We start from the raw sequence: 14,200 nt of genomic DNA, 5'->3' as shown, positions 1-14,200 counted from the left end.
GCACTGGGCAGAGTTTGCTCTTCTCCCAGTTGACCCGAAGGCCCAGACGGGTTAAGTGGTGGAGAACCAGATCTCTGTGTCCGCAAACCTGCTCTCGAGAGTGGCCTAGTATGAGCCAGTCGTCGAGGTAGTTCAGGATGCGGACCCCGTGCTGCCAAAGGGGCGCAAGGGCTGCCTCGGCGATCTTCGTGAAGACGCGAGGGGACAGAGATAACCCGAATGGGAGAACTGCGTACTGGTATGCCCGCCCCTCGAAAGCAAACCGTAGGAACGGTCTGTGTCGAGGAAGGATGGAGACATGGAAGTAGGCGTCCTTCAGGTCGATCGCTGCAAACCAATCGTCCGGACGAACGCATTCGAAAAGGCGTTTCGCAGTCAACATCTTGAACGGAAGCCGGTGAAGGGATCGGTTCAAGATGCGAAGGTCCAGGATTGGCCGTAACCCACCAGTTTTCTTGGGTACAATGAAGTAGGGGCTGTAGAACCCCGACCTCATTTCGGCTGGAGGGACAGGCTCGATCGCACCCTTCGCCAGTAGAGTGGCAATCTCCGCACGCATGACGGGGGCATGGGCCCCGGTCATGGTATAGCGGACTCCCCTGTAACGGGGAGGAGCCTGCGCGAACTGAATCGCGTAGCTGAGCCTGATAGTCCGGGCAACCCAGCGGGACAGCCCCGGAAGCTGAAGCCAGGCTTCCAGAGACTGCACCAACGGGGTCATACGGACGACAGACGTACCCTGGGTGGGGCAGCGAGGCAGCGTTACCGGCGCGGACAGGGGAGGCTGTTGGGCGTCCCCGGGTCGGAGCACGGTTAACGGCTGCGCCCTGACAGAGGAGACCAGGGAAGGACTCGCGTTCCACTGGGGTCTGCTCTGCCAGGGGGCTGGCGACAGAGAGGGACGAGAGTGGCGAGACCCGAGGGTGGCGCGCACTGCCGTCACCGGTCTCTGGGTGCTCAGAGACAGGAACATGAGTTCTTCCCAAGCGCTGCTAGCCCGGGGGCCAGCAGCGGAAGGATTTTCCCCCGGCCCTCACCGGGGGAAGGAGAGGCCCTGCCACCATCCCCTGGGAAGAACATGAACCCATCTCTGAGTTGTCCACCTCCATCCTGGCGTTTAACCAGTCTGGGGAGCGGACTGGGCGACATCCTCAACCACCTCCACGGCGCGGCCCAGGTGAAGGCTGCTGCTGGGGCCGGGCGGGAAGAGGGAGGGCGCCCTCGGCGGTGAGCGGACTGAGGCGACTGGGCCGGCGGCTGGTGCAGCAGCTGGCCGCCGGGGCAGTACGTGTTACAGCCTCAGTCTGCTCTGGGGCGGCCGAGAACTGTTGGGCGCAGTTCTCAGCCGCGCCGCCGAAGAGGCCAGCCTGGGATATGGGTGAGTTGAGGAGGCGGGCCCGCTCAACGTCCTCCACATCACCAGGTAAGGCCAGGTGTTCTCCCGGACCACAGCTGTGGACATCGCCCGACCCAGGGAGCGTGTGGCCACCTTCACCGCCCGGGGGCGGGGTCAGTTGCGGCACGCAGCTCAATGAAGAGCCCTGGGTCGGCTCCACCCTTGTGCATGTGCAAAGGGGCGGCGGCCTGCCCGTAGCTCTGCGGGACCACGCCACCGAAGTAGACGAGCCCACAGGCTTTGGGGGGGGTGCTTAGGACAGCCACACCACGCCACGTCAAAGCCCTCTGTGGACACCGTAGTGCGCAACAGAGAGTTCAACAGTGGGGGGGGGGGGCCCAGTGTACCCTAGGCCGCGGCCCCATCAAGGGCAGAGAAGGCGGAGGAGGCCACCAAACGGTCACGGGAAGCACGGGGACTTCCGGGACCGCGTGATCTCCTCATGCACCCCGGGAGCGAAAGGCATTGGGGGCGGGGCCCAACAGCTGTCGGGTGCCGCCCCCAAAAACCAATCGCGCAACCACGAGCACCCGCGACTGGGCGGAGTTCCACACCAGCGCGAGACTCGCGGCTGCCCGAGATAACATGGCTGTCAACTTTAGGTCAGATCAGGCAGTGCTAACACACCCGGAGGCGGAGCACAACCTAATCGTCATCCCCAAAGGACTCCAGCCCACCTTGGGATGCGGCGATCGACATCTCACTGCTATCCGGAGCGTGAACTGAACGAACGGGCGTCAGAGACGGGCCGTAGATTCAATCCAACACTCACGGAAGCGATGTATAAGAGGGGGGCGTGGCCCGAGGAATGAACGTCGGGGTTCTTAATACCACAGCACCGCCCTCAGGTCACCCTGGCCACCAGCCAAAGTACCATCTCACTCGGGGACGGTAGATTGGGGTGTGGCAGAGGGGACTCTCTCTCCTCACGGAGATCATTGAGTCTCGACCGCGACATCGCGATGGTCACGCCCCCGCAATGGAAACGTGACACATCCGCAAACACTGCCCGAACGTGCTGAAGCCCAAACACGCTCGAGCAGTGAATGCGTCCATAGACAGCAGCGGAAAATCGATCGCACCCGGAAGTGCACGGGCGAGCCGTCTTGAAAAAGACGTGCCACGCGCAAGCTCTTTTTGTGAGAGGAAAGCCTCGCAGTCGATGCCGAAGCGCCCAGGGAAACACACACCAGCTGTCAAACGGACCACTGCGCAGATCAGCAGGCAGGAAGTATGCGATCACTGGAACGCGCCGTCACACCAACACCGACTGGAAAGCTGCTCGTCTCGAAGAAGCTGACAGAGTCTCAGAAGGCTGTAGGAGTGAAGAGGTAGGTACTCTTGGCTCCGAAAGCAGAAACATAATGCGATATTGCCTCGTACTTCCTTATATACTCACGCAGCTACGTATGCAAATTCCGCATGCCCCATGGCATTGGCACGCCATTGGGCGTTTTCTCAAAACTCGAAGTTGATAGGCTTCTAAGCGAAACCCCCATTCGTTAGTCACTAACGTTACGTCGTAGTGACTGAACGAAAGGGAACTTTTCAACTACATGTCAACTAACTCTCAGAGGATTAGTAGACTATTAGGTTAAGGTTAGGTGTTAGGTTTTGGGTTAGTAACAGTTTAGTAGTAATAGTTTAATGTTTCAAAGACCTATTCCAGTTTTCCAGCAAATTGGCCAAATCTGGAGTGATTAGTATTTAAAATGATTATAAATGTGCAGTTAACAACTATCATTCCTCGAGCTGTGATATGCAAATCTGTCTGGCTGCAGTGCCAATTCACAAAACATGGCTGCACCATCTGGCAGAGATGTTTCAGGCAATGTGAAGTATTCTGGGATTTATTTATTCTCAGAACAGACAGGGTGCTGTGATAGTTGTGGTGTCATACATCTAAGTTTGATTAAGGCAGAGATGATCCAAAGGCCAGGAAGGATTTGTTGGCAATGCAAGGATAATTCTCCCTTTGCAGTTTACAGAGTTGAGGGCGTTTTCTGGTTAAAAACAAAAGAACCCCATTTTTTGGCCAGCTTTCCTGGCAGAGTCTATGGGAATATGAAGCTTGTTTGTAAATTCCTAGGCAGGGGTTAGAGAAAAACAATGTGGGAATTGGGGCCCTATTTTAACGATCTGAAACGCAAGTGTCAAAACGCGAAGCGCAAGTAACTTTGTGGGCGGGTCTCGGCGCTGTTGCTATTTTCCCGGCGGGATAAATGGCTCTTGCGCCCGGCGCAAATCTAAAATGGGTTGGTCTGAAGTAGCTTCATTATTCATAGGTGTGGTTTGGGCGTAACGTGAATAAACCAATCCGAGCGTCATCCAACATTCCCTTTAAAAGCAGGTGCGCAAGTTCCATTATGGATTGCTATTATTATGGCGTATTTACCAGGCGCACGCCAGGAGCGGTTCACAGCCGAGGAGACTGATGTGCTTGTAAGAGCAGTGAAAGACAGAGAAGTTGTGTTGTAATGTTGTACATTATGGTAAAGGTGATTTCACAGTCTTTTTTTTTTTTTCAGTCTTTCAGTTTTTTCAGTTTTTCAGTCGATTTTTTTTCCTGGTTCTTGACGGACAAACCAATTTGTCAGATGTCCTTATATAGTACATATATGTCTTGCCACTATTGGGCAAACAGGTCTTATCCTTAATTATTACAATTAGCCTGAATCATTTGTAAGCTAGATTTATGCCTATTTTTTTCACATCTTCGTGGCACACCACAATGATTTCCGTCATCTCATGTGTTAATATTTTTTTTAGTGTAACAATTTATGATTTGCAAAAATAACTGTTGCATCTGTGTAGATTACATGAGCAAAGTGTATGCGCGTTGTGCACGCTATACATTATGGTCAAGAATGCGCCCTTAAAATAGCATAATGAACAACGCGCAACGCGCCACTGACTTTAGACTAGGTTTTTTCTGGTCAGTGGCGCAATTGTTTAATGGAACAGCAAAATAGCACCAGAGATTGTTTGCGCCGGAACACGCCTCCTTTTTTGCGCTGAACTGCCCAGGTAGCGCAAGTTCATTCACTAGTTTAGCGACGTGCTTCTGTGGAGGGAAAAGCGCGCTTTGCGCGGGTGCAAAATAGGAATGACACATGCGTCGGTGTACAAAGTCAATTGCGCTGGGTGCAAGATAGGGCCCTTAATCTTGTTAGTGCATGTACTGTTAACTCCATTGCAGTCGGATCTTGAAAAATTTAGTTGATCCTCTGATGGTGCAAGTTTGACAATGTCGCACCATCCAACAGTAGAAGTTAGCAAAACTAATCAGATCACGACTGTCTGGCTCTATCCTAGTTTTGAAATTGGGGCCAAATTCTTTGAAGATTCCGAGGAAGGCCTGAAAAGACAAAACCACAGTTCAAAGAAAATGATCAAGGTTTTTCTCACAATGAGCTAAAGAAGCTCCCTCAACCGCGCAACATTTCATATTTCCTTGCAGCCTTGATGGTTGCAATGTGGAATAGTAATGTCTTTGGGGCATCAGTTCAACATAGAATTGTTTTGTAATTTTTTTTTTTTTACATCTTTTTAGGCTACTTTTCTTTTTCTTTTTGAAAACGAGCATCCAGAATATGAAAATTTTTTCAATTAATTTAATATTCTAATTGTATTATAACATTTAGTTCTGCATATACAACATTGAAGATACATTTAAACTGGTAACCCTTAATATTCTGAAATATATAATATTTTTTAAATTATAGTTTCAGTATTTACAATTTTTAATTTTTAAATTTAACATTTTGTAAGGATCGGTTTTGGTGCTAAGACAAAAGCTGAGATACACACCCCAGCAATTGAACAATAAAAGTCACTAATCTTGAGAGAAGATCTCACAGAAACTGTGTGACAACACCCTGACAAACATTTCTCCCCCCTCCCCATTTTGCCCTCTCCTTGCCCTGTTTTCAAGTCACCAAATGCAGATATACCAGTGCTGATGTATCTTGTAAATCTATTGTTTTATCCCTTTCATGTTTGATGTCTTTTTAAAGGTCTCGGTGCGAATGGTAAAATGGTCTCAGTTTCACTGCAGTCACTAGTAGTATTAGAAAGATTGAAAACTAATGAGAATTCAGGAGTCTCTTCAAAGATATCTGATCCACTTCCCCAAAACCAGGTGTTTGTGTTGCAAATATTTACAACCCTTTTGTTCTAGTTGGAGTATTTAAGCGAGGGTAACCAAACTGAGCGGGGAATATTCTGTAGTCAGAACCCCCATGTGGTGGGGTTAGTGTCTTTGAGACACTGACCCAAACTGCATGTATTGTGCCAGACATGATGACTCTTTTAAATTATTTTCATATTGCTTTGCAATTGTGTTTTATGTTTTTCCGCTGATCAGTTGTGTACCATGGATTCTTGTTTACTTATTTACTTTTCCTGTCTGGCCAAAATAAATGTTAATCTTGATTTATCTTGTATGATTCTGAAATCATTATTCTAGTATGGATCGATGTATACTCCTTTATTACCGCAAAATCTAAGGTTATGATAGATCACACCAATGACGCCACGACTGAAGCATGGGGCGCAGCGTGCGCGATATTCTGATTTCTGACTATCGCTGGATTGGCAAGTTGTAGTCCGTGAATATTACTAAAATTACACTTTTTGTTGAGTGAGCATGTGCAACCACTTAAAGGTAAAATATTCACTCTGCATCCTCTGACTAATTACAGAAGTAACCATTTTGTGCCCGTGAGCGCGCGAACCGGACGCGTCTCTCTCTCTGCGATATTGGGTCTCTCGATGAACGAATATGAAAACTAGGAAGATACAAAGAAAATCAACGATCTAAATCAAATCGCAACTAATCGTAAAATCAGCTGATAAACTCTAAATGTAGCACACTTTATGGAGTCACTTAGAATTGGAGTCAGATAAAATTATTAATGGATTCAGATTTAAAATGAGATATCAATTAATTAAGAGAACTTCACCGAAAGGCTGAAAAGGCTTACACGCAGAATTCCTTTTGACCAAGCCATTAGTATCCGGTTTTTGGGCTAAATGGATGGAAATGTACAATTTCTCCTCAAATAAAATTGAAGACAAATCTGATACCTAAATGAGACATATAAGAAAATCACTTTTTCTTATATTGAAGCCCCGTTCACACCTCGAGCGACATGCAGCGTCAAAGCGACATGATCCCATTCATTTCATTGGAGCGCTGGCGTCTTCCGGCGACAGTGACCATTGGTGACAGAATGTAGGCGTGTCAAGTGATGCGAGACGTGCAACAAAAGTTCCGAAATTTCAACTGTCTGTGGAGCTCACGGTGACGTCTCGAGTGCAGGCAAGACAGACAGGACAGAGTTCCGGAGCGATTTCACTGTATTGTTTGATTTGACTGTAACCACATACTTGTATATAATAAAAGGATGCATGGAAAATAAACTATCGGCAGTCTGTGAGTTTGATTCATACATTGATAGTTTGTGTTGTTAATTATATTATGCAGTGAGCAGCTTAGCACTGCTGCAGCACATCGACATCGAAACACAACTGCGCCTCAGACAACACAAGTTTGTGTCCCAGCTAAAGGTACTTTCCATTCTCGCCTCTCCCATTGTTTCCTGTCTCTCCTCCTACTGTCCTGTCCATTAAAAGTGATAAACCCCAATGTCATAAAAAAGACTAAGAGTAAGCTCTGCAAGACACTAAAGACATCACCCTTTCTTTCCATCACACCACCATTCTTTCACACACACACACACACACACACACACACACACACACACACACACACACACACACACACACACACACACACGTGTACTATATATATACATATATATATATGTATATATATGGGGGGGGGGTGTTGAATCTTTGTATTATACCTCTAAAACAGTCCACAGCTAAAATGCAACTTAGTTTTATTTTGTAGTTATAGTATGTTAAAAGGTAAATGGTAAATATGTTATCTGGGGCCAGTTGCATAAACTAAGCCATTATGTTAAGACAGTGTCTTAAGATCTAGTATGAGCCACCAGCAGTTCGGCAAGTGGCATTCAGTCTTACTTTTCGGATCAAATTAGGCCAGTCTATGTTTTTATGTAACTGATTTAAAAAAATTATGAACAGTCTTAAAGAAAAAAATGTATGTCTAACTTGTAAGACTAGTCTTAAAGGTTTATGCAACCGGCCCAAGGTATTGTTCCATTTCAGACATAGCCATAATTATTTCAAGTATCACAAGCAGTGAGAATTCTTCCAGTCAGATGGTCGGTAAGCTTCTAATTTCTCGAGTTTATTACGTGTGGCGAAGCTCAGTGTGTGTTTGAAACCTGCTATTCATAATTCATCATACTGATGTTTTATTAACTGCACCCAGTACATCTTTACCTCTGCCTGGCCAGAATATCCACTTAACTTTTATAGTGGTACAAGAGTACAGAACCCGTATTACAAAAGTTTAATGAGTCTCAGTTTCAGTGAGGAAGCTCTTGTGGCTTTAGACAAATCCAGCAACATTTGGAGAGAAGCTTCTACTCATTTCTCACAGTAATCTGCCCCAGTAATTGCCCTTTGAGCGTTTGAGAGGGTTTTAATTGAAAAGTGCTGAGAATGTGAGAAAATGGCATATTTAGCAGTAGCTGTTTCATTTTTTTAAGACTGTGCAGCGCTATGGCTCCACAGAATTGATAATTGCATTGTTTCGACTCATTAACTGGCTTATTAAAATGGGAAATGTAATATAGGGGTTGAGTTTTTCTTGTGCGCCAAGCATCATTAGACTGTAGGTACATGTGTGGTATAACAGCGGCATAGCAGAACCCATGGGTTATGATGTCTGTGCTGCAGTTAATGGCCTGAAGAATTGACCAGAAAGGGTAATAATTGTTATAGTACAATGACAGGGTAATATAAATTACAGTATTTATCTAGTGTTTGTGCATATTTCCTCATGTGAATTTGTGTCTTCATCTATTGTATGTTTGTATTACCATTTTATCTTTATTGCACATCTGGCTTTATGAATGTCCGCTTGCCACGGATGTTAGCATTCCCGTTCATCTCAATGGAAGTTGCTTGGCTGGTGCAGAATCCCCAATTTTGCTTGTGGGACAGGTTTAGGCAGTGTTTTTTATTTATTTATTTTTTATCTGAGCCACAATGAAATGAAAGCCACCCCTTTTATACAATTGATTGCAAGCATTCGGATCCGACTCCATCCAATCAACAACCGATGGATTGAACCAATTCCCACCCTCCTTTTTTTTTCGACAAAGTTTCACTTGGATGTACGTCACAATATGAAAGAAAAGATCCATTGCACCTTTTGTTTTATCACGACTTTAACTCCAATAAATTATAAGTAGCTTGTAGCTTAGAATGCTAGTTTCATAGTCCCAAAAGTACATGTTCCAACGTTGGTATGTTTAGGTACCTTCTAAACACTGTCGAAATACATAATTTGAATGCTTATATAAGTATGCAAGTTTTTATGCAGCAGTGTAGACTAACCATTCAAGTTTAGTTGCATCATATTGTGTCACCAGCTTGTATTGTAGACAGTATGTTATTCCTACATATCATTATAAATTTTGCATTTTACCACAACGCCCCATACAATTTTAGAGACCGCAAACTGCCTAGCTCTGCAATTACATTTATTGGTGCTGAGGCAAAATCCAATCATTTCAATAGGAATACATGCATTTGGGAATTTAGTGTGAGAATGGAAAATGTCCCTACACAGATTTTGCATCGGGTTCAAGTTGGTCACACAAATTTGCCACATTTACCAACATAAATCTGCGGAGCCTCACACATGACATGCTGCATGCGGGGGGAAAAAAACAATTAAAAATGTGTTCTAACGCACTATTAACTAAGGAACAAATTAGTACAGCATGGCCAAGCTGACCTAAAACAACGGAACAAAATAATATGTTGTGAAAACAATTTGTAACTCTTAACTTTTTTCTCCCCCGTATGTGGCTTGGTTAGAACGTGACTCCTGTGTGAGTGATGCTAAATGCATCACTTCAGTATTGACATTTTTTGCCCAAAGTTTATTGGGGGAAAAAATCACAAAAAAATTGGGTTAGACGATTAGTTAGAGTCATGATAATAGTGTGTCGTTCTTCTTGGACTAAGCAGCAGTGATTCCACCTGCCATTCATCTTTCCCACTCGCTCAGATCCATAATCAAGGTCTGGTACACATAATGAATGCAGCAAATTTCTGTGTGTCACCCACAATGCTTTGCTGGAATGATGCGCCTTAAAGCCGTAATTCCTTAAGGCCATGTTATTTGCATGATGTCATAAATCTGGCTCAGAGTGCGCAACCAACGCAGCGATTAATCTATTGTAACATTAAGGGGGACGTTTGAAACCTTTTCCTCTGATTTGAGGGTTCATTTTTTTTAATATGTGCGCACACTGACTTTGACAGAGCAAGTACGGCTCTCATTCCCTGCATGCAGACAAGTCAGTTGTGTTGACGTTGAAGCATGTCTGAAGGCATTAGAAAAACCAAGGCTATAAATAAAGAGCTGAGTTAAAAAGGGGTTGTTCTCTTTTAACTCTCATTGGCTCTTTTGATCATTTATCTCACTGGAAGTGAGCCCATGTCAGTTCTTTTAACAGACTATCAAGAGAGCTAATGTTGCTTTTGTTAATTCTACTTCTTTAATCTCCTCTGATGAGTTTCTTAAGCAATGTGTTCACTTTGGTTTTATCTTAAGTCTGAAGAGATAATGGGAAGGAACATTATGTCTTCGTTCTTAAAGAAATAGTTCAACCAAAAATGGAACTTATTTATTTACTTTAGATTATTTCAGAACTAAACAAAATTTTGCACTTCTGTCTTCTCTGTTTGCAGGTGGATTTCGCCTTCATTGTATGGCAAAGTTTTCCAGATCGGATTGTAGGCTACCCAGCACGCAGCCATTACTGGGACAATGGGAAGGGGAGGTGGGGTTATACATCTAAATGGACCAACGAATACTCCATGGTGCTCACAGGAGCTGCGTTCTACCACAGGTAATATCCAGTCCAGAGAACACAATACAACACAGACAAAACTGACCTAAACATGTAATTGTTTCTGTTCCAGCCCCTTTTTAAAGCATATATCTGAACTTACAGTAAATGGCTCAGCGGTAAAGAAGACACTCAGCAGAAGTGAATCACTTTAAAAAAATGATGAAGATTAAGTTTACTGTAAAGCAAATATTATTATTATTATTAGGTGAATTTACAATCTTTGGCTTATTCCAAGTACCGATGAAAAGCAACGGCTGTGACTGCTTAAAAAGTGCTTGGAAAAGGCTTGAATTTAACAGTATTATTGATTTAAAATTTTAATTAAATACTTTTAAACAATACAATCACAATAAAGCCAACGTTTTACCATCTCTGAGAAACTCCCATTAATGGCAGCCGCACAGAACTTTCAAATCGGTTATGAAGCCCTCTACTTATTCACCATGGTAAAATGAATGAATAATGAATGTATAAATATATCCACACAAAACAAATAAATGCCAAAATCTTTGAAAGAAAAGCATTTTATGATTTCAAGGGCTATATTGTAAAAAGTTATGTTGGACAGTGTTGCAAGGGAGGAAGGAATGAAAGAAAGGAAGAGAGACATTTATAAAAAACAAAAACAAATTTGCAATGAAATTTTATTTCTTCCAATTGTTTCTGAGACCCAAGCACAGCTGTGGATTAAAGTGTGTGTCATCTGAAAATATCCGGAGTCAGTTTGCCATAGCTAATACAACCTGATTAGCTGAGTTTACTAATCCTTTACAAAAATAAGCAAAATCCCTTGCTTATTTTAATCTGCTTACTTGCTTATCTTCTTCACAGGGCATTACATACACAATAACCAAAGCAGTAACTTGCATATTCATCTATTGGTAAAGATAGAGCCAGGTTTGACTTAATACAATATTAATGCACATCTTGTAATAGACTGTTGAATATGCAAAAGGGAAAATGACATTTGAGAGGTACAGTTTGATGAATGGTTTTCAGTGAATAATGACTAAAAGGCTGACTATGTAGTTTTTTCGTCGCTAGAGGTCGCCTATTCAAAACAAAGAGTTAGCTTGAGGATGCCGAGATTGAGTGCGGAATCTTGGGAGTTGTCGTTTTCACCTCACAGCAGGTGGAAAAGCATCGGAATGGGACTTAGGCAGAAATCATGTTCATGGATGAGATTATTAAAGTTACTGTAGTATGAAGCTGTTGCGGCTGGTCAAGCAAATGTTTGTGCTTTGTTTCTGTTTGATATAATTGTAAATATATCTATTAAAATACTGATATTCTGGTCCATAACTCCTCCCCAAACCTCCCGCTGCCCTGTATCTTGCTCTCTCTCATTGGCTGTTCTAGTGGTTTAGTTTTGGATGTGAAGTCTGTTCTCACAAAAAGCTACAGTATCATATGACTTCAGAAGACTTGGAATATGTAGTGCACACTGCATGAAAAGTGGGATTTTCGTCAGTATGTGACACTGTAGATTGCCGTGAAACTTCAGGTTTACGACTGTGCACAGCAATTTGCAGGCAATACCGAAAACTGCCGTAAATTGTCGGAAATTGTCGTGGGCCTTGCTTGGCAGTTGTCCCCCCATGACCCCCCCTCCCCTTAATTCTAGGGGAGGCTTTATCATGTAAATGAAGATGCTGTGAGCTACACAAATGCAAATCAGAGTAGCAGCAGGGGGAGTTTTATCTAGGTTCTGAATTTTTTTGACTAAAACAAGTTTAAAGTTTAAGTTAAAATGTTAACTTAAATTTAAGTTAAATGTACTCGTTTTAGTACACATTACTAAATTTTTAGGGCAACCAGTTTGCTCCAATTTTTTAAGTAGATTCAACTTGTCCGGGCTCACAGTGTAGATGAATTACTCTGTATGTCATTAGCAATAACCAATGTTATGTAAAAAAAATAAAAAAATACAGGACAGCAGTTCATGTCTTCAACCTTTAGAGAGGTTATGTGATGCAACAAGACAATGAACCAAAGCACACAAATAAATCAAGTAAAGCATACAGTTTACATACCAACATTAATTTTTCCACCCTGCACTGTGAATGATTTTTTAAATGGCTATTAATCATAAATGTGAAAAGTACAAGTTTGTTTGTTTATAGTTAAGTCAGATTGTGTTTTTCTGTAATTGTCATTTAAATTGAGCTCACACCACATTTTATGAATTATCAATGCAGATTTTCAAGAGGTGGTTTCCTGGACAGGGTTTAAATTATGCCAAAAGTAGGCCTTAATCTATTTAATCGTGAGTTAAAAAATTGTTGCCTGGAACAAAGATTAAGCACAGATTACTAACACCTGGACTATGAGTCCTGAACTAAAATAAACTGGATTCATTTACAGTTTTATCTAATTGCTTACACACAATTTCTGAAAATATGGCTCCATTTCTTGTAACTCTACACACAAAACATCAGACATCTCTTGCAAAAGCAACACTTTGTGCAAAACTATTTTAACTATTTCCAAAAATGTTGTTTTTGCATATATCTAACTACACAATGCACAACTGAGGAATTTACAGTTGAACTGAAATCAACTGAACTGAATCAACACTGAAGTCACTTGAGCTGAATATTGACACTATATTGGCTTGTTAGAGCCGGTTTACAGCAGAATTTGTTTTGAACTTGTTACTGAAGCTGCTATGAAACAATATATTTTGTTGTATGCATATTCTTTCTTTCTCAAACCTTAGTTTTGATTTCTAAGTGATCAATTTATGTATAAGTGTTTTCACACATGATCATTGGCTGTATGGGTCCTCAGTAAATGAATGTGGCATTTAAATGGCAAAAGTTATTCTTGTCTCTATAACTTATGGCTTCCTAAAGACACGTTTATGGGTAAATAAAATATTAATAATATAAATAAAATGAATAACAAAACATATTTGAAATATAATGAAGTCATTTTATTATAGCACTCATCAGATGTTCCTGGAAACAAAACAGAGACAGAACAGTATAAACAAACTATACAACAAACTAAACACCAAATTACAAAAACATTATTATGTGAAAGTGAATAAAGTTGTGTGTTTTCAGTTATAAATATGTGCTGTGTAAATTAGCCTATACTTTTAGAAATTATATATAGCCTAACTTTAAAAAACAAACAATAACCCATATAGATAAATTATAATAATTGTATAATATTAAGCATTTACTTAATATACATTGTAACATTAGGCTACTTTACTCTAGCACAGTAGTCAGTTAAGCAATTAATTAATATCTTATATTAATATGTATGTAGCCTAGGCTACATCTAAAGGTAAGTCTGCTTAAAAAAAAATATTACACTTCGACATGTACAGAATGTGCGCGTTAAGAAACACGTTCAAATGTTTTTCTTAACATGTTAAAACTGTGCGTGAAGCGGAAAACAGGGCGTGTTGAAGGTTGAAACGATCATAAGTCACGCGTTTCGTATAAAGAGATTTGGCCCCAGGCGCGTTCCATATCAGAGCCCTAGTCCAATGAGGTGCGAGGTCGAGGTCATGGCCATGACGCGTAGAAGACGAGCTTTAAACTATTTTTTTTATGTTTTTTGCTGCTTTCCTTTTTCGTGATCAACAATGACAGGACACCGTCTTCAACTCAATCTCTGCATGGACGCGACGAACTTTTTGGACTCATTTTCAGGAGGCTGTCTTCGTCTTCATAACTCTGAGGCAAACTGCAGTCGCTATGAACCACAGCATGGGTAATGTAACGTTACGATTTAAAGAATATGCTTTTATTCAGCTGTATAA

At 42.3% G+C, this 14,200-nt stretch overlaps 1 protein-coding gene across 1 annotated transcript in view; it reads left to right on the top strand.

Moving 5' to 3' along the window:
• Positions 1-14,200, top strand: part of LOC307135278 (exostosin-1) — a 467,770-nt gene that overhangs the window by 445,641 nt on the left and 7,929 nt on the right. The window contains exon 10 of the mRNA XM_079831572.1: positions 10,259-10,419. Within this exon, the coding sequence (XP_079687698.1) occupies positions 10,259-10,419 (161 nt within the window). The remainder of the gene's footprint in view (positions 1-10,258; positions 10,420-14,200) is intronic.

This window comes from Gobio gobio (genome assembly GCF_949357685.1).
Source record: "Gobio gobio genome assembly, chromosome: 12".
Taxonomy (NCBI): Eukaryota; Metazoa; Chordata; class Actinopteri; order Cypriniformes; family Gobionidae; genus Gobio; species Gobio gobio.
This window is presented reverse-complemented; position numbering and strand designations above follow the sequence as displayed.